This window comes from Drosophila melanogaster, chromosome 2L (assembly GCF_000001215.4).
Source record: "Drosophila melanogaster chromosome 2L".
Lineage (NCBI taxonomy): Eukaryota > Metazoa > Arthropoda > Insecta > Diptera > Drosophilidae > Drosophila > Drosophila melanogaster.
This window is the reverse complement of record NT_033779.5, coordinates 14143780-14163482: the sequence shown is the minus strand read 5'-3', so window position 1 is coordinate 14163482 and position 19703 is coordinate 14143780. Positions and strand designations below refer to the sequence as shown.

Sequence of the window (19703 nt, the reverse complement as noted above, 5' to 3'; positions counted from 1 at the left end):
TTTCAAAAGAATTGAAAGACAGACAAAGCATGTGTTGTTGTTGTTTTTACAGAACGATAGCACTACGCAAACTAAAAAGGCTCTTAAAAAATCAGTTATAAAAATAGACAACGGCTATCTAATTTCAATTTCTGGCTGCACTTACTATTTGCATTTGACGAGGGTGAATGTGCTGTCATTAGGTTATCGAAAATCACAACAAAGACGATTGAAACCTTGGGTGTACATATATAGTTGTAACTATTTTCGAGGATTTAGTGAATGCCAGAAGCTCAAGATGGTAAGGTCGCCTCTGCTGGGTTTAAAAACTTATTCATGGACTTTAATTTTGTAGATCATTCGCTGGATTCTAGTTATTTTCATGTTGACTGCACTTGAAATATCCATTTCAACCACGCAAACAACCACAACTGAATTAATTCCGTGTATTATTTTTCCGAGCTTACCATTATGTGCACAATCAACCGAATCCGCTTTCACAACTTCAAAGGACATCACGACAACTGCAGCATCACCTACAACAGCTAAAGACTTGAAAACAACCACAGAAAATTTTCCGACCACCACAAATCCACCCTCAACGACAAAAGGAATAACTACAAGTGAATCAATTCCGTGTAAAGATTTTCCGTACTTACCAATATGTTTGGTAAGTACGACGACTACAACATCCATAACTGATTCCACAACTACGAGGGACATCACGACCACTGCAGCATCTCCTACAACAGCTGAAGACTTGAAAACAACCACACCTGCTCCTACTACCACTGATAATAAACCGACCACCACAAATGCACCCACAACGACAGAAGGAATAACTACAACGGACTCAATTCAGTGTAAAGATTTTCCGTACTTACCAATATGTTTGGTAAGTACGACGACTACAACATCCATAACTGATTCCACAACTACGAGGGACATCACGACCACTGCAGCATCTCCTACAACAGCTGAAGACTTGAAAACAACCACACCTGCTCCTACTACCACTGATAATAAACCGACCACCACAAATGCACCTACAACGACAGAAGGAATAACTACAACGGACTCAATTCAGTGTAAAGATTTTCCGTACTTACCAATATGTTTGGTAAGTACGACGACTGCGACATCCATCTCTGATTCCACAACAGCGAAGGACATCACGACCACTGCAGCATCTCCTACAACAGCTGAAGACTTGAAAACAACCACACCTGTTCCTACAACCACTGATAATATATCGACCACTACAAATGCACCCACAACGACAGAAGGAATAACTACAACGGACTCAATTCAGTGTAAAGATTTTCCGTACTTACCAATATGTTTGGTAAGTACGACGACTACGACATCCATCTCTGATTCCACAACTACGAAGGACATCACGACCACTGCAGCATCTCCTACAACAGCTGAAGACTTGAAAACAACCACACCTGCTCCTACTACCACTGATAATATACCAACCACCACAAATGCACCCACAACGACAAAAGAAATAACAACTACGACTTCTGCTTCATCTACTGATGAAACGACCACAACAACCGCTCCCACAACCACTAAAGATATTACAACTACTACTCTTGCTCCTACTAGCACTGCAGAAATAACAACAACCACACTCGGTCCGACAACGACCGTAGAAATAACAACAACCAATACTTCTCCTACTGCAACTGAAGAATTAACAACAACTACTGAAGACAAAACAACGACTACGGCCGCTCCCACAACGGCAGTCTCTTCTACAACGACTGAAGAGCCATCGACTTCAACAACAACTGAAGAAATAACTACAACTACAAGCTCAACGGCCGAGGAAGCAACAACAACCACTGCTTCTCCTACTACTACTGAAGAATTGACAACAACAATATCTCCCACAACCACATCTTTAGCTCCAACAACTACTGAGGACAACTCAAACACCGCGTCTACAACCACTGAAGAAATAACAACCACAACATTATCGACATCCACTGAAGAATTAACAACCACAACAACAGCTCCCTCCAACCCACAGGCCCAACATCACTACCATCACCACCACGAAGTGATTGGACCTCCAGCCTTCCCGCTTCCACCGCCACGCTTCCCCCTTCCACCTCCACCATTTCCATTCATTGGATCCTTGCCAGAGGCTGATTCTGCTGTAATTGCTATACTACCTATTCCGCCTCCACCACCGATCCCAGCATTTCCTCGACCACCGCCTAGACCACCACTACCCTTCGGAAACTTTTTTGGATAATGTACATATGTATGTGATCACATTTAATTACAATTAAAACATTGGTTCTGCAACAAATCTAACTGAGTTTGTATTATATAATCAGGATTACAAATCAGGATAATGGAATGATTTTGAGCATGGAATGATTTTGAGCATGGAATGCATCTCCCCATCTATAGGTTATAACAAAAATTAGTTAAGTGTTGGCGCCATCTCTGTGTGAGCAAGAGTACTAAAATTATGTAGAGTTGTGTAGACATATGTATCTACATGGATATGTAAGAAAAATGTATATTACATTTAAAATCAGGAAGACCTTTCATCACAAAGGCATTTTTAAATTAACGAGAAACTAGCAATAGCTGTGAGTTTTCAGTATTAATTTATTTGTTTGTGGGTTAATGATGTCTCGTTTGTGTTCTTAAGCAGCATTATGATTTCAGAAATCATACTGTATGATGCTTTTGACAACAACACCTATTGAGACCTGTGAGACCTATTGAGTTACTGTGATTATGACAGGAAGTCATTAATGTCGAAACATCAATACTCTTCCTTACCTTCTTTTTTTACCAACTCTATTTGGTTTGCCATCTAACTAAAAAAAAAAAGAATATTTTATTAATTCCTGCCAGATGTAAGCCCCAATAAATATTCAAGCGTTTGTAATGTACATATAATTCTCATAAATTCTTTATTAATTCGATTTTTAAAATGTCTTGTTTCATTTGTGTTGTCCTCGTGTTTGTTTAATTAGTTTACTCTTCAATGCAAATGCCACACATTACATTATATTTAAGTATTCCGTATAAATATTTCTCCTGCAAGCCATCAAGTTCGTTTGGAGTATTTATGTTGGTTTAGTCATAATTATTTGTGGTTAAATAATTTTAGCAATTAATTTATATAATTAAATTCTATAATTTGCCTTGCATAGCGGATCTTCATGTCGTTCTGCACACTCATACATACCAATGTTCCATGTGTTTCTATGAGTTTGTGTAAGTGTTTCTTATTTTAACATGCACATTTATATTTGCAAAAAACATGAAATGCTATTTTGTATTTAATTATTTTATTCCGTATCTATATTCAATAATCAAAGGTGAGTAAAAAGCAACAGTTAAACATAAATGTCTCAGAATAAAAACTTTAAAATTATATACACCTAATAAAAATGAAATAAGATAAAAACTCAGATGATGGTAATCGAGAACAATAAATCCTGAACAGTATACAAATTGTAATTGTAATTTCTAAACTTTAAATACACATTTACCAACATCTATGCCTTACCTCATTTCCATAAATTTTTTTTACATTTTCTTTAATTAATTTTTATCTTATGCATTGTAATAATTTCTCAAAGTATCACCCTGTGTTTTCTCATAGTTTTACGATTTTTTTTTGTTTTTTTCTTCTGTTTTCCGTTTTCTTAAAATTTACAACAATACTTTAACTTATTTATCATATTTAAATTTTTTAACAAATCGCGCACCTTAAAAACCGGCCCAGAATCTGCGGCTATCCAAAGGATTGAGAGTCCAAAAAAATGCGTTAATAAAAGTTGAACAAAATGAATGCGAGTGTTTGTGTATGGCTATTGTAGGTTTACTTTTAGTAGACACTGTAGTACGTTGAACTGCTGCTTGGCTTTACTTTTATTAGAGCCGCCTTGGTATCTGAATTGCATCTAATCTAAGTCGTATTTAAGGAATTCGTTTAAGGAAATTGAAGGAAATTCGGAAGAAAGTTGAATAGAATGTATTGAAACCATCCCTAGAGTGAATATCTTCTAATGTCTATGGAAACCGAAGTTGAATGTGGTTAAAATCTCGAATTGAGCTCAGTACCAAGCAGCTCTACTATTTTACTGTTGTGATATTTGCAATATTTCTTTTGGTTTTTGTTTATCGTTAAGTTCTATTTTAAATATGCTGTACGTAGTTGGAGGAAAAAACACTTAAAATGTTTTGTTTGAACGAACTTCTTTAGCTACATATGGTTCTGCCTTGCATCCTGTGAGAAAGTGTTAGTCGTCTCAGTTTTGCGCTATATGGTTTGACTATTTTCGCTTAGTTTGGCTTATGTGTGTGTCTCTTTTGTTTGCAGTGTGTGTAATTTATTTTAAATTTAATTTAAAATAGGAACAACCCCATCCCCACCACGGGCAACGCCTACTGCTGCTGGACGAGCAGCTGCTCCACCTGGTCGGCGGTGCGGAGCAGGAAGGCGGCACTCTCGCGGTAAGCGGATATCACCTGCCGGGCGGCCGTCACCTCGTTGGCGCTCAGTTTGTGCGGCAGGATGGGCGGCGCTCGAACGGATTGGCCGTCCATCCCGCCGCCGCCGGCCACCAGCAGTTGTTGTTGCTGCTGTTGTTGCTGTTGCTGTTGTTGCTGCTGTTGTTGCTGCTGCAGCTGCTGCAACTGCTGGGTGGCGGTCACCAATGCGTTGTTGTTGCTCGCATTGCTCAGGCTGGCCAAATTGGCGGCGCTTAGCTGCGAGTTAATGTTGCCGGTCACGGAACTGTTGCTGTTGTTGTTGCTGACCATGTTGCCGCCAAGGCCGCTGGTCGGTTTCATCGAGAGATCGGTGGGCGTAACTGAAAAGCAAGACAGTACTATGATTAAGCATATAATTTTTAAAACATGGTAGAACGTAATGCAACCCACTTTCGCCTAACTATATTTGAAAATTTGTCGCATGGTTTACTTACCATTTCCCAGGCCAGCCACTGCGGGGAAGTATCCGGGATAGCTGGGGGCTCTGCCGGCGGCCACGGCTGCAGCTGCTGCGACAAATGGTGAGGCCGTCGAGGGGGAGCTAAAGTCCGTGGTGTACGGACTGCTGGCCGGCAGACCAGCTCCGTTGGAGGCGCCTGCTCCATTGGCGAGGGTCAATCCGGTGACGCTGGCGCCACCACTAACGCTGGCATTCGAGCTGAGGGCCAAGGGAGAGCTGCGCGCCGAGCTCATACCACCCCCGCCTCCGCCTCCGGCTCCACCGCCCCCGCTGCCACCTGCAGTGCCCGCCCCTCCGAAGGGCAGGACATCCGCGTGCTCCGAATTGGGCGTGGAGCGGGCGAAGCCGACGGCGCTGACGAACGGAAGGGCTGCGGCTGCCGCGCTGGTCAGTCCGGTGGCATCCCCCACACCGCCCATGCCGCAGGTAGCTGTGGCATTGCCGGCAGCCGTGGTGCTGGTGCCGCCGGCACTGGAACTTGTGGCAGCGACCACCGCTGCGGCCGCAGCCGCGGCTGCAGCAGCGGCCACCGCACTTCCAGGAGCGGGAACTGCGTGCGTGATGGGCTCCAGGCCGATGCGCATTCGTTTGGCGTTCATAGATTCGTTCTCGCAGGCAATGGCCAGGATTTGCTCCGCCTGCACGGATGTCAGATGAGCGGGAGTGGGTCGAGTCTGGAAAAGTTGGAATTGAGTTTAGTTTGTGACCTCTATTCTGTATCAAAATTATGATGACTATAAGAACACTGGTAAATGACCTTTTCTATGTTAGAACTTACCGTATTCTCCCATCCATCGCGGGTCTTCTTGTTGCGCCGACACGATTTCAGATAGGTGCGGATGCGTTTGCGGGATCGATCGCTAAACTCCGGGAACTGCCGGGCGCATGAATCGATAATGGCCTGAATCTTCTCCTTGGGCTGCTTCGAGATGGGAATGATGCGATCGAGATTCTCATCAACAAACAGCCGCACAAACATCTGAAAGGAAGGAGTGGACGTTATAGAAATCCGTTTGGCTGACGTGACCAGATGTCTGGCGAATCTTTGGCAACGCTTGGCTTTACATTCGCCGCTCACTCACAGCTCACACAGCTTTACTCACATTGAAGGCTTTGAGCCGCTCGGGATCGTGTGTGGTGGCCAGTTTCTCGTCCAGCTTGTCATCGGAGTCATCCTCGGATACCTCGTCCTCCTCCTTCTGGCCGGAGGAGTTAGTCTCGTCCTGCGTCTCCATGGGCGAGTGGGCATCTTGTCGCGGCACCGGCGACAGCGAACTGTCCATCTTGCCACTGGCCGCCGCCGCAGCTGCCGCGTTTTGGGCCAGAGCGTTCTGGTACTGCGCCCACAGACCACCCACCACACTCAGATCGGGACCCTCGGTTCCATTTCGCACCGCCGTCGAGTTCTGGTAGTTCCAGGCTAGTAGCATTAGCTTCAGCTTATCCGCGTCCTTCATCAGGCCGGCGTAGGCCTCGGACTCGTTGACGAGGCCGCCGCCCAGTCCACTGACCACATCGCCCAGGAGTCCGCCAGCGCCACCTGCTCCGCCTCCTGCGCCAGCTGCCGCCCCTCCTCCACCTCCAACGCCCACACCAACCACGCTGGCTGTGTCGGTGCTCACGACCGGTGTTGCCGGAATGGTTTCCTGAAAGGTAGAAATGTGGAAAAATTCTAGATGAGCATATAATCTCCAATTGATACAACAATTTATTAAACATTTCTATATTGTTCATTTGTATAACCATAATTTAAACTCGTTAAAATCTTGCCTTAAAGATTTGGTTATAGTATGCAACAAAATTTTTAAATAAAATTTTCAGCAATCGTTTGGCAAATATTCAAATACGTTTTTTGGTTAAACAAAAGTACATTCTCGATAGTACATTTTCACTACCGCCTGCTTTCAATTTTGCAGATTTTCCAAGAAATCTGTGAGCGAACTTATTAGAGACCGCACAAACTTTCAGGACTCAGTTCGATATGCCAAATCCCAATGATTAGAAGTAGAACCAGTTGGAAGTTCGTTCGACCATTTTAAAGAATGCAAAAAAGAACGAAACGTCAAAGAAAGCGTCCCAAAACCCCAGACCGGGCTTCTAGGGGAAAGTTTTACCGACTTTCATCTTCAGGGCAGGTCCAGTTCACCCTCAATCTGCTCCTTTTTTTTTTGTGGCAGTCCATTCTTGGGGCTGCCTTTTTTCACTGTCCGCCTTCTCCTGCACTGGAAATTAGTCGGCTTGGCGGGCCTGGGTCGGGTTTGAATCCTGTCCTGCCCCTTTGCGGCCAACACGGCTCTAATGAAACATTTCGCCCAAGACGTTGGGCGTCCGGCACACAAGCATTTTTCCTCCGCACTCTTTGGGTTTTGTGGTTGAAGGACACTCCTAAGGTGGGGCCGTGGCGTTGGGGTTCTGAGATTGGGGATTGGAACTGGTAATGGCAGCACAAATGAAGCTGTGTTCCGTGTGGATGGCCATCGAGATTGAGGCTTCCTTCTTTTTCACTTTAAACGTGAATGGACTCTAAGTCTTAATTAACATTAATTTACTCGATCTCTGGGGTATAGGGGTAGTTGGATCCAGAAAATAAATTGTGAAATTTTTGGAAACAAGAGTTTCGTGTGGAACCGTTTTCTAAATATGACCAAATTTAAAGTTGTCTTATTTTTCGAAAGTTATTTGGTAACCTGTGCCCGATCTCCTTCATCTTTAGAGCAAAATGTACTTTCTTTATTTATAAATAAGTTAATTAACATAAGACCCTTTTCGACCGTAAAAGCTGCAGCTGGCCTTGTACTGTTTTGTTTTCAAGTCTTCAGCTTGAGTTTGAACCAATATTCTGTAGTTTATTGCCAGAAAGTGAAACAAATATTTGATTTCTTACCTACAGGCTTTCATGTTTGAACATATATATCATACGGTTCAATAAATAGGAACAACCACATACACATCATGTGCAATTTCTTTTAATTTCTTCAGCACGATTGCGTAGTTGGGTTTCGAATTTGAATTCTCATTAGACTAAGTTGTCGGGCCACAGCTCGAGACCGACTCGAGACTGACAGTTCGCCTCACTCCTCCAAGAACCACCCAGTTCCAAGGCTTGTCTCAAGCATCCTCGCTCGCACCGCCCCCGAAAACCGATGTCGTAACCACAAAAACTTTGGAGTTACCCCAAGCCTCCAAACACACACACACACACACACACACACAAGCTCGCACATGAAAGGGGTGTGGGACTGAGACAAAAACTAATGCATATGTTTAGGCATTTTAATTTATATACACACACACTCACTGACACACGGGGGAGAAGTTCTAAGAAAGCTCACACACACTAACCCCCACCCATTCCCATTGCCATTCCCATTCCCAATCCGAAACCCTAAGCCCCCAGACCACCTTCTTCGCCGTTGATAAAAGCAACTTCCATTTCATTTAAACTACAATTTCCTTGACAGTGCACAGAGGCAATCCCTGGCAGGGATGTTGTTCGGTCTGGGTACGGGTATAGGATGTGCTGGGTTGGGATAGGATGGGATGGACCGGGATGGGATGGCGACTGGGACTCAGGTCCTGGCAACCCTTTCACGCACTTATGAGTTAAACGCAAATTTTCTTAGCTCCTTTTAGGCGCTGCTCGGTAGGAAGGGGATGGCAGCCTCTGTCTGGAGAAATATGTCATCGGCAGTTGGTGGCGAAGGAAGCGAGGGGACGTAGGGCGAGGGAAGAGGAACGAAGGACGAAGGACGATTCCTGCCTGGGTGGTAATTCATTATGCGTGTGCTTAGAGGTTGCCGGCATTGTAGTGGTGTGCTCCAGACGCAGTCGAAGTCAAAGCCTGCTTTTAGGCTGGCAGCCAGCAACGGCACATGTTTATCCTCCCCCTGTCACCTCATCGGCTGTTAGTTTTGGGGGCTGCCTTTTGCATTGAACTCTGCCCCTTTCCCGCTCCCGTCGCTTTTTCCCATTCCCAATGCTTTGCTTTTGCCTTAACTAGTAAGATGCCACAAGCCCGCATATTTCTGATATTTAGAGGGGCTTCTTGCCATCCCTCACACTAGGATCGCTGCCGAAAAAGGGTTACAAAATTGTGTGTGCGACTTCAAAAGCAACTCTTCCCATCTCGCAGTCGAGACTTGAAATGGAAGTAAATGCTAGGATTTATGGCCACTGCTCCTGCGTGTCTGAGCGCGCGTGTGTGCGTGTGTGTGCGTTTTCCTGCTTGGCAGGTGTTACTCATACGCCTCGTGGGCTGCTGTCAGGCTCAAAACAAATTACTTGCCGAGAGGGGACAGCCCCTCATCTTTGGCCTGCGGCTGCTGGCAAAGTCAAGGTTGCTCGGGATGAGCTCAAGTCGTGTGGATGAGCAGCTAGAGGAATATCCGTAAGTAGAATCCGAACATCGGCCCACATGCAGTCACACAGACTCCCGACGGAGTTGTTCCGGTTCCGTCTCAGCCTTGGACTTTGAACATTTTTGCAAGTAGTCTAACCTCAAGTCTTTGTCCATTCAGAGGAGTCTCGTCCCCAATTTCAGTTTCGTTTTAATTAATGGAAAATGTGTACACTTTCTTCATGTGGCTAGCTCTTCAATAGTCAAGCATGTGGGGCCGAGAGGCTTTCAGGGAACTTGATTGGCCAAAAGAAATTGGAAGATATTGCCCTTGCCTTCCTGTGCTTGATTTGAAAGTTTTCTACAAAGAGTTGTATCTCCTGAAACATTGTGCAAAATAAAGAAAAGACCTCCTCTGGAAGTGTCTAGAACGGGCAATGGAATCCTGCAGCCACATAGCTTCCAGTAGAACGATTCTATTCCAGTGCAGCACAGCAGTTTTTTGTCATATGGGTGCATTCCATTCCGGTTAAAAATCCAGCTGCAACCCTCGAATGCATTAAGTGCATGTACTGCGCAATAGAATATATGTATATTTATATATACATATATAGAATATATATATATAAAAATTCCCACAATAAAATAATATCCACGCTGGTCAAAGCAATTACAAAGAGTGAGCGGCCGAACATGGGAACTGCATTCAACGTGATGGAGCCAGTGCACCAAAATAAAAAACAAATAGGGAATATAGAAAAAATCAGTGAATGGTGTGGGCAGGATACGCCAGGACAGTTTCAAATTAGTTACCAGCCACGGTTTTAGCCGACGGCTGGGTGGTCAAATGGATGGAGAGCGTAACAACTCACAACAAATACCCTGCCGTATATATGAAATATTGAAAGCGATATACATAAGCGATATGTGTGCATTTACATAGGATGCATGTGACTTTGATATTTGTATAGGATGGGCAGTTATTTATTTGTTTAGGGCCCGAAAAAGTGACAAAGGGCGCGTTATGAATCAAGTAATAACAGGCTTAGCTTAATAGTTCAAAATGGGGATTATGGCTTGGTAAGCTGTGCATTGATTTGTAAGTGCCGATAGATGATTAAAATGTATTCTTGGTACTCGCATGGAAAAAGAATAACAATTTGTTTTTCTTTCCAAAACGATCTTGCCATATATTGTATTTTCACCCTAATGCCCGAAAATCTCCGAACTGACCCTAATCTGAATATAACTGAATGGCACATATATACTCCATTCTCCCGAATAATCTGCATTTTGGAGCCCGGGTGTCGCCGTGGCAACTGCCAGCACTCATACGCCCCGTGTGCGCTTTATAGAATTTTCTATTTTATTTTTTGCACCACACGCACAAAAGCAAAGAGAAAGCGGGTCCAGTGGAAACTATTTTTGCAACTGTTTTAGCTCATGTTGGTGAAACACGAAGTTGTTGGCAGTGCTGGATGTAAAGGTGCAGTAGCATCACGAAAGAAGCACAGTGCCAATTGCCAACAAGAAGCGCAGCTAATCAGAACAGTGCCTCAATAAAATAATTTTGCTTATTAATTTAATACGAATAATTTTATATAATGCTACCTAATGCTATTAAACAGAAAATAAATGTAATAAAATCTATTAAGCGTAATGGAACATTATTAACTGCAGTGTATAGCCGACAAAGGAAGCATTGCATCAAGGCTTAGTACCGAATGCATTTGTGTATAAATCGAGGGTGGGCAATGAGTGCAGCTTTGAACCACCCCCAAAGCGCAGCCTCTGGCTTTTCCGCTCTTCCGTTCTCCGCGCTTTACGGCATTGATGATGTTTTGCTTTTCCATTTTCTACCCAGTGGTAGGCAACATTATTTAGCAAATAAAAAAGAAGCGAACAAAAATTGGCAAAAGCGTTCCCTTCGCGCACTTGATTTGATTTTTTTCCGCCCCTTCCGTTTCAACTCTCGCTGTCGGCCACAAAACGGGTCAAAGTTACTCACATCAGATCGCTTTTTTTGAGTGGGTGGCGGTAGAATGGGTCGTGTTATCGTTGTGCCGGCTACATACATTTCGGGGCCACTGTAACTAACTCTACATGCCACTCAATCGCCCAACAACAAAGGCACGAGCCGTCGCTTTTTATGCAGCACGCGAATATTATTTGTCCAGCGCCATAAAGTATGCAACATTTTGTTGACCAACGCGAAGTTATCCGCTGAAAGCAGGGAGTCCTTTCAGAATCGAACCCGAACGAGTACCGCCGCTCCTTCCCTGTCTGGTCTGATTAGTTTATGATGTGGTTAGGACGAGACAGCCGGTTGACTGGATCGAATAATGGGATTGGGCTAGAAAATATGGCTTTTACATTTTAGCTCTCCTAGTTTATTTAACTGCTGATGTTTAGTGCCCGTTTCAGAAGGTTAAAGTATTTATTTAATAGTTGCCATATCTTCAAGTTGAGCAAAGCGTGAAAGCATACAAGTTTAAGATTGAACACAAGTCAAAAAATGTTTTTTGAATACCTATTTTCTAACTAAACTAATAATAAAAGCTGCCGTACCCAATTCACAGACAGATTGCATAAAAGTAATTGATTAACTTAAACATTTTTATAGTCATTTCGTTTCCTTCCTGTCCGTTGTTGTTCGTCTTTTTTAATCATAGAGTCAAATTTCTCGCACTGACAGCCAAAATCGTTGTCCGCAACTCCCTTTGAAGCGGCTCATTTGTAATTTATCCCATGTCCCTCTATATATCGTTTTTTACACGCCCCCTTCCGCCGCATCACGTTCCGAAATTGAAACATAATATTGTCAGACATTGATGCCCGCTTCCTTCAACGACCGCAACCGCACGAGCTCTCTCTTTCCCTGGCCACTTAACCACATCGGCATCCCCATATTCCCAGCTCCGAACCACCCAAAGGCCCCCATACCGTCCCCCACCCCCTCCGCACACTCCAGAATCTGTCGCAGAGGTGCGTAAATAAAATACAAAAAAGAACGCCTACTAGTATGTAAAGAATACCCCACATATGCTCGGGGATGCCCCATATGGACCAGTTAACCGAAGCCACTAGAGGAGAAAAACATTTCTTCGGCCAGGCGGTTGACGGTCGTTTTTTAACGCCTTTTTGCACTTGCCATTTGTGTAACGGCCTTCCCAACTTTTTCCCTTATTTGTATTCCCATTTACAACAACACACGGTGCAAGTGGGTGATGGGGTTGTGGGCGATAGGTAGTGGGTGGTGCATCCCGCTTATCAGCGATTGCAGGCTGCGTGCGTTATGCGTGAGAGGAAAAAGGAGAAAAAAAGACAGAGACACAAATGGCAATTGGTGCGCACACATTTTTAAAGGCGGAGCTTTTTTGGTCCTTTTTCACGCACGCACACACACACAGACGCACTCTCGCCGCTCACTGGACAGCATCAGCGGTAGGCTCCATTGCATCAGTGTTGGCGTGTAAAAATATTACGCATGCAAAAATATATACACATATAAAAAGGAGAAAAAAGCGCGTAGCCAGCCGACGTGAGACGAGCGATGCAACGAATGCACCAGCGAGCGTTGGTAAAAAGAAAAAACAAAAAAAATGGAAAGGATATGGGGTTAATGCAACGGGGGTGGGGGCCTTATTATCAATGAGGGGGCCAGGGAACCGATTTCCCGCAGCGGCAAGGGGTGGTGAAAAAATGCTGGCTCACATACAAGGAAATCTACTTACTCATCTGCCCAGGCTTTGGGCCCAGCCAGACATCACAATTAATGCCCACCACGCAAATGCACGCACACTGGCTGCGTTGTAGGCTCGCTGGGTTGTTGCCCAGTTAATGCCACCCACAGTGGGTAGTTCAACCAGCCACCTGCTCCCTGCACACAGTCACACACACAATCCGCCCAGCGTTGCAATAATTTCAACACCCCCTCCGCTTTTGGACGGCAAACAAAAATTGCATTTTATTTTTGGTTTTTGCGCCTGATGGCGGACGCATTCCAGTCCTATTTTTTTGTCCTACCCCTACAAATCACAAGCTCCACCATCACCCCTAAGTTGCACGCATGATGTGCCCGTTAGCCGATGCATTAGCTGAACAAGCCCAGCTGAATGCAGCCGGAAAATGGAGGTGCAATAGTAGGGTCAGGGACAGGTAGCGAGCAGCGCGACTGAGGGGTTGGCCTGCGTGAGTGAATCGCCCAAAAGTGGGCACATGCTTTGCCCGCGCAAATAGGTGAAAAATGTTTTTGTATTTTTTTCCACGGCAATGTTTTCTATCATGCTCTCACAAAGCCCTAAGGTAATAAATTCTAAAAGCAAGATTCATTGGATAAAATATAATTATATGTTGTAAAAGTTGTAAAAGTCGGTAGACAAACCATAACATAAACCAACAGGAATACAATCAAATATACTCAATTCAAGCTCCTTAACTAAGGTCAAAGGAATTGTAAATCTAGAATATACCTTGGTATATTTCATTAGCTCGTTTTATAATAAACGATGATAATGGCTTTGGAGGGCTGCGTTTCCTGGCTTAATACTTCTGGCGCACTTGTGATTAATGATTGTTTGCATATTCTGCCGACTAGGACATTAACTGAAGCTTATTATTTACTAAGCTATTTAGTTGGTACATTGCTTCGCTTAGCTATCTCAAGTCGTGTTTAAGACCACTTCGGAATTCTTCGAGCCCTTAGCTCAAAGACAACTAGCAATACGGCTGATGATGATGGGAAGCCAAGTTTCTACGCTGATTTGCGCTTCGGATTTGCATATGAATTCTCATCATCATGATGATATGAAGATGGCGATGTGCAGAATCCTGTCGACGACACCTGCACGTCGGCACTGCGTTGCAGTTAAGTGAAATCTATAGCCTAGTGCTTCTACACCTTACGCACATTCCGCATACGCCATGTGTGCAGCAGGCCAACAGCATCGTTTTCGGCAAACGAGATGGCGAGACTTTGTCACTTCAGGTGAGAGGGAAAGCCAAACGGCAGTCAAGGTAGACCCAAACCCAATGTCATGCCCATGGGTGTTTTGGTGTTCGGAGCTTGGGTGCTTAGGAAATGCGAGAAAGGACGACGATCGACTACACTTAAGCTGACTTAAAGGGTTGGCCCATGCCAGCAGAGGAGTATTGTGTAACGTGACCCATCTTGGCTTATTATCATAATCCGAGTAGTGGGAGAGAGAACCATTTTCGTTAGCTAATACATAAGCGAATATGTTGGCGCTTACTGTTTTGGTAAAATAAGATACCACTTATTTAATTATGCGTATGAATACATCTCTTACTAAGCCCCTATTTCCGATTGATAATTGTGTAAATATAAGAGTTATTTTTATAATGTTCTTTTAACATGTCTGGATTGCGATTTGGTTTTTAATGCTCATCTACTTGGCAACAATTGACAACAGCTATTTCAAATTAACTTAAGCTTATGGGCAATTGATTGCTTCTTCTAATAGACGAGACAATAGCCTTTAACGTTTTCTTTTGTTAGTAATAGATTTATATTGTATTTCAGAGGCCATAGATGTCCGGAAAGTTTGTTTATTAATGCAGAACGGGATATTTTTTCGCTACCTTGCTTACATCATTCATATATGTACTCCGCTGAACGACTGATTACACAGAACGAAAAAAATTTAAGGACTTCATAAGGACTTAAGGACTTCTTTATTTTCTAAAATCTACAACTACACTACATCATTCTAAGTTATAAACAGTTCCCATATTATTCAATTTTGAATATTTTCTGATCAACTCTAGCAATATTCTTTCTCTGCATGTATGCTTGATAAAAAATTATTTGAATATGCAAATGCCTGGAAAAGAACCGCCTGGTCAAACATTTAAATTTTTTTCCAAGCGATCCTTTTTAATATTTCTTTCAATTTTATTTATATGGTTTTTGTATTGCGTAGTGGGGATAAAAATAACAAATAGCACATCGACTTATGTAACCAACTGTACAATGGAATAGTGCTCCGCACTCCTCTATTAAATATTAAGTAAATGAAATATTAAAGCAAACTAAATGTGTGTGCAGCCGAAAAATCATAACAAATAAAAATTCAAAATTAAACAAAAATCAAAATAACTAAAACATGAAAACAATATTTGGTGTATATAAATATGTGCATAAATATACAGCGAATGTTTTTCGATGGCGGGGCGCAGTGCTGATTGATGCGGCTTATGCTTTTGCAATTTTTTATCAGCATTTTGCATTAAATATATATTTGTTAAGGCTAAAAAATATAATGACACTCTGCCTAAAATGAAAATGTCAATATTTATTGTGTATGCATACTACCTAAAGATTTTTTGCAACTGTACATAGAGGTTTTTATAGATTTTGCAAATCCAAACAGACCTAAAAAGTATTGATAAAAGTGTACTAAAATAATTCGTAAAACTTTTTAACCTTTATGCGAACAGTATTACAGCTAGAATCTGGATCATTGCTCTATTAAAACAAAACCTCGTTAGAGAAATCCATTAAAGCGCTGAGATGACTCCTCAGCCATGAATTGGACGTATTCCATCCGGCAACGGCATCCTCTGCGAATGCCAAGCAATGTGAAAAATCAAATTCAGCTTCAGCCATCACGATTTTCATTGCAAACGGATGTGGAGGAGTCCCCATACTAATGCCCCCCATTTCCCAACTTAGACATCGCCTTCGATCGAAACAAATCATAATCAAATCGAATTTCAGTTGATTTTCACTCGCAAAGACAGTCGCAGTGGCTCAGTGGCCTTCTCCCTAAACTAAAGCCCGTGGATGGCGACTCATTGCCAGGAAAACCAAGGGGATGCTGCTAAGGTTGGGGAAAATGTGTCTCGAAATAAAGCAGAACCGAGAGGAAAGCGCAAACAAAAAGAAAAAGAGAGAAAAAATCGCACATAAAATTGATGATAAACCATTCCAAATAATATTTTCCTCTTTGACGCTCGGCGGGCGAGGAAATGCGAGGTGGAAACTTCTTGGCACAAGGCTGCGCTGTGGCATGCCTAACTCCTCGGCTCAGGATTTGGGCAGAGGAAATACTCTGAAGTCTGAAGGCAAAATGATGAATTATTTGCTGCCTCTTTCGTTAGGCGTCAAAGTTTCCCCAGTTGCGGGGGCGCTGGGCGATGGGATGGCTTTGAGTATTGGATGAGCAAAAACATAAAAATGAATGCGCAGCCCAAACAAGCGTTTCACGGAAGGTGGATCCCATAGACCCAGGCTCAACCCATCCCCCATTCACCATTCCCCACTCACAATCCCCCATTCCCCTTGCAATCCATTCGAGGCAAACGGTTTTTGACACAATTTGCGCCACTGTCTGAATTTTTGGCCCTGGCTGGGTCGAAGTGGGCGGGCCAGTTGGATTGGGTTTCGGTGGTGTCTGCTGCTTGAATGATTTTTAAACGAGGCAAGAAATCCCAAAAGATGCGGCAAACGTTTTGCTGGCATGAGCTCACGTGGTCCCCCCGCTCCGTTTTCCTCTTTGCGCCACGCCTTCCCCTTGGGTCTTACGAATATCCCTTTTTTTTGCTGGTGATATTTTTCATAAAAATGGGCGTCCTTTATGGGCAGTTCCCAACCCCCAAAGCCCAACCCACCTCCCAAGGCCTCATCCTCCCCGCGGGCAGCAGATAATACAACAAACATTTTGGCAAAAAGTTTTTTATTATTTGGCTCCCACCATAGATGTAAGAGTGGTAGCTGCAGAAGGGTGATGGGTTTCCTGGTTTAGGTCTGAGACTTCATTTGAAAGAGAGTTTCGGCGTCGTTTTTTTCTGGGTGGCCGGGAGAGAGGGTCGTTACTAGATCGCAGATAGATGCCCGCAAAGGGTTATTTTTCGAGAATTCATTTGCCAAAAGGGTCTGTTGGGGCATATTTGTTATTTAGGGAAGGAGGAAAATTCAGGGTCACAAACTGTACCGAAGCTCCAAGTCTATAGGTAAGGATGGTTTTCTGTTTGTAATTAAAATTAAAACGTATTTCTTTTAAATACTAGAAACTAAATTATGAAAAAGTTTTTCTGTAAAAAAAAAAACAGAAACAGTACACAACAACTTTTAATTCGATTTTCTTTTACAGTTGGAATTTTTCAAAATGTTCATCATAGGTTGTGAAACAATATTTCTGTAATATATAGACTCTTTCTCAAATCCAAGGCTTTGAAGAATATTCAAGAAAATATATTTTCAAGCCTTCTAGACTTTGCTTTAAATTACTTTTGGTTGTCAAAAATCGTTCAAATGCGCTCTTTCAGGCTTTCAATCAAGCACGCTTCTCTACTCTCTGAATTTAGGTCCTGTCTGCAGAAGCTGAGGATAAACCACGACCCCGCGAAACTTTCGTCTCTGCAGGCGGCACTGGGTGGCCGGCGCCAACATAATCAACAACGCCTCCAAGTTGGCATGGGGAGCGGCCCGCTCTTCAGCTGGCTCCCACTCCAGACGACCCCCCCACCCACTTTGGCCACACACCACCACCCCCTTAAACACAATCCCCGAAGCGCACTTGAGTTCGGAGCAAAAGCGCCTGAAAGTTGGCAGCACAAAATTTCCAGCAGCGACGTCGTTGGCGGTTTTACAACCTTCGCGTGTCCTCCTACTCCTCGCTGGGCTGTTGTCGAGATGGGGCCGGTCTCGTCCTTTTTGGCGGAACCCCACCAGCCCACCAGCCCACGCCACCCGCTGTGAGTTTAGCACACCTAGCCTCGTCATCGTCGTCTAGCAGCGGCAACCTTCGCAAATGGTAACAATTTCAATTTCTCTGTCGCCTTATCGCACCCGCGCACATATGTGTGCTGGGTAGGTGCGGGAGATGGAGATGGAGACTGAGACCCAAGTCCAGACCCGAACTGAAACTCTGGCTCGAATCCGAAACCCTCTCGACCCGCCTCCAAAGTTTCCAGCTCAAAGTTACCGATTTGCGCTTGGGTGCAAAAAAAAAAAAAGGGAAAAATGCGCCCGACGAGGACGAAATTATTACAAGCTCGAAGGACTGGCAGGAGCGGGTGTGACGAGAGTGGCACGGCAAAAATGCGTAGCAGATTAGCGATTTAGGGATGTGGAAAATTCGTACGTCTGCCCCCCTGGCCCGACCCCCCATCCCACCAACTCAACACAGGCAGCGAAGAAGGGTTCCCGAGTTTCGAGGGTCTTGCAACGGGCTGGGCTGCAAACAAAGTGAAACCCGTTAAGCTGCTGCTGCCATAATGCCAACATTTTTCGTTGCATTTTAATCCTTAACAACCAACTCGCCGGCTGGCAAACAAAAAAATGAAGCCCGAACTGAGACAGATCTACTTATTTATAATTTCAGTAACTCCAAAAGGAGTCGAGACCTCTTAAAAAATTAAGTTACATTCTTAGTTAAAATGACCGTTTCATGTTCTGCAAATCTTTAATATTTGACAAGCAAATATTGAAGTTGTTGTTGTTAAAAGTTGTTAAAATATATTCAGACTCGACATGTTCGCACTGATAAGTGGTGAGTGTTCGGTTTTTGTAGCCCAGTGTTGGGCACCCCATTCACGGAATAGTTGTGGCGGCCTCCTAATGCAGCTTTGATTAAAAACGCAGCAGTTTTTAATTTGTGGCAATGCAGGGCGCTCTCGCCACATAACCGCGTGCCCCACTCTTGGGGCGCTCCACTTGGCGATCCTTTGGCGGAGACAAAGGCTGCCAATGATTGAAGTGTATATCCTAGTTTTCAATTGCCCCAGCCTTGGAGGCTGCCCGCTCCTCGCCCCGCTTGCTGACTGCTGCCAGGCAGCTGCCAGCTTGTCTGTCACTGTTTGGTGGGGCACACCCCTGTGGCAGTCACCACCCATCGCCCACCGCACTTGCCACCGCACGACTATAATTTTTATGTTACCCATGCACTCGCCTACCAATTAAAATGTCTGCACTGCCAGCGGACGAGGCAGCGTCGGATGTGCTTATGTCGCTAATAAACCGTATTATTAAGTGCTCGTTGGGCGGGCGGGTTCGGTAGGGTTTGGTGGCAGGGTGGCAGGGGTCGACGAGGGCCGGGGTTAGGGGTGGGGCCTTGAGGTTAGACTGCAAGTTGCACCCCTCCTGGCTGAATGGGTGCCGCGACTGCCACTTTCAACTTCCGCCGGCAAATGTATAATTCTATGGCGGTGCACTGAAGTTTTTTTCCCCCTTTTTTTTTTGTACCGCCACACCAAACCATCGGTTTCAGTTCCACTTTCAGACCAAAGCTGCAACACCCATGGCCATGTGAATTAATTTTAAGCTGCTTAAGGTAGGAGAACATTTTTCATTTTGATTTTGTGTTGCGCGTGGCTGGGAAAACTTCGCTTCATCGTTATGGGGCTGGCTGGCTGCTTGCCGCCTGCGTC

At 44.1% G+C, this 19703-nt stretch overlaps 2 protein-coding genes across 3 annotated transcripts in view; one reads left to right on the top strand and one right to left on the bottom strand.

Moving 5' to 3' along the window:
* The first annotated feature begins 260 nt into the window (after window positions 1-260).
* Window positions 261-2339, top strand: CG43332 (uncharacterized protein). Its single transcript, NM_001259099.2, has 2 exons — window positions 261-280; window positions 335-2339. The coding sequence occupies exon 2, from the start codon at window positions 362-364 to the stop codon at window positions 2246-2248; it is 1887 nt and encodes a 628-aa protein (NP_001246028.1). The 5' UTR covers window positions 261-280; window positions 335-361; the 3' UTR covers window positions 2249-2339.
* Window positions 2340-2895: 556 nt separating this feature from the next.
* CG46301 (uncharacterized protein) overlaps window positions 2896-19703 on the bottom strand; it is a 56498-nt gene continuing 39690 nt past the window's right edge. For both annotated transcript variants that reach the window (NM_001347777.1, NM_135859.4), the window contains 4 exons: window positions 6079-6621; window positions 5754-5954; window positions 4950-5649; window positions 2896-4835 (listed from right to left, as the gene is read on the bottom strand). In NM_001347777.1, coding sequence (NP_001334737.1) covers window positions 4408-4835; window positions 4950-5649; window positions 5754-5954; window positions 6079-6621 — 1872 coding nt within the window. In that variant the 3' untranslated portion in view covers window positions 2896-4407. The remainder of the gene's footprint in view (window positions 4836-4949; window positions 5650-5753; window positions 5955-6078; window positions 6622-19703) is intronic.

Coding starts and splice junctions, on each gene's coding strand:
- CG43332 (NM_001259099.2), top strand. CDS start 362: ATGTTGACTGCACTTGAAATATCCATTTCAACCACGCAAACAACCACA.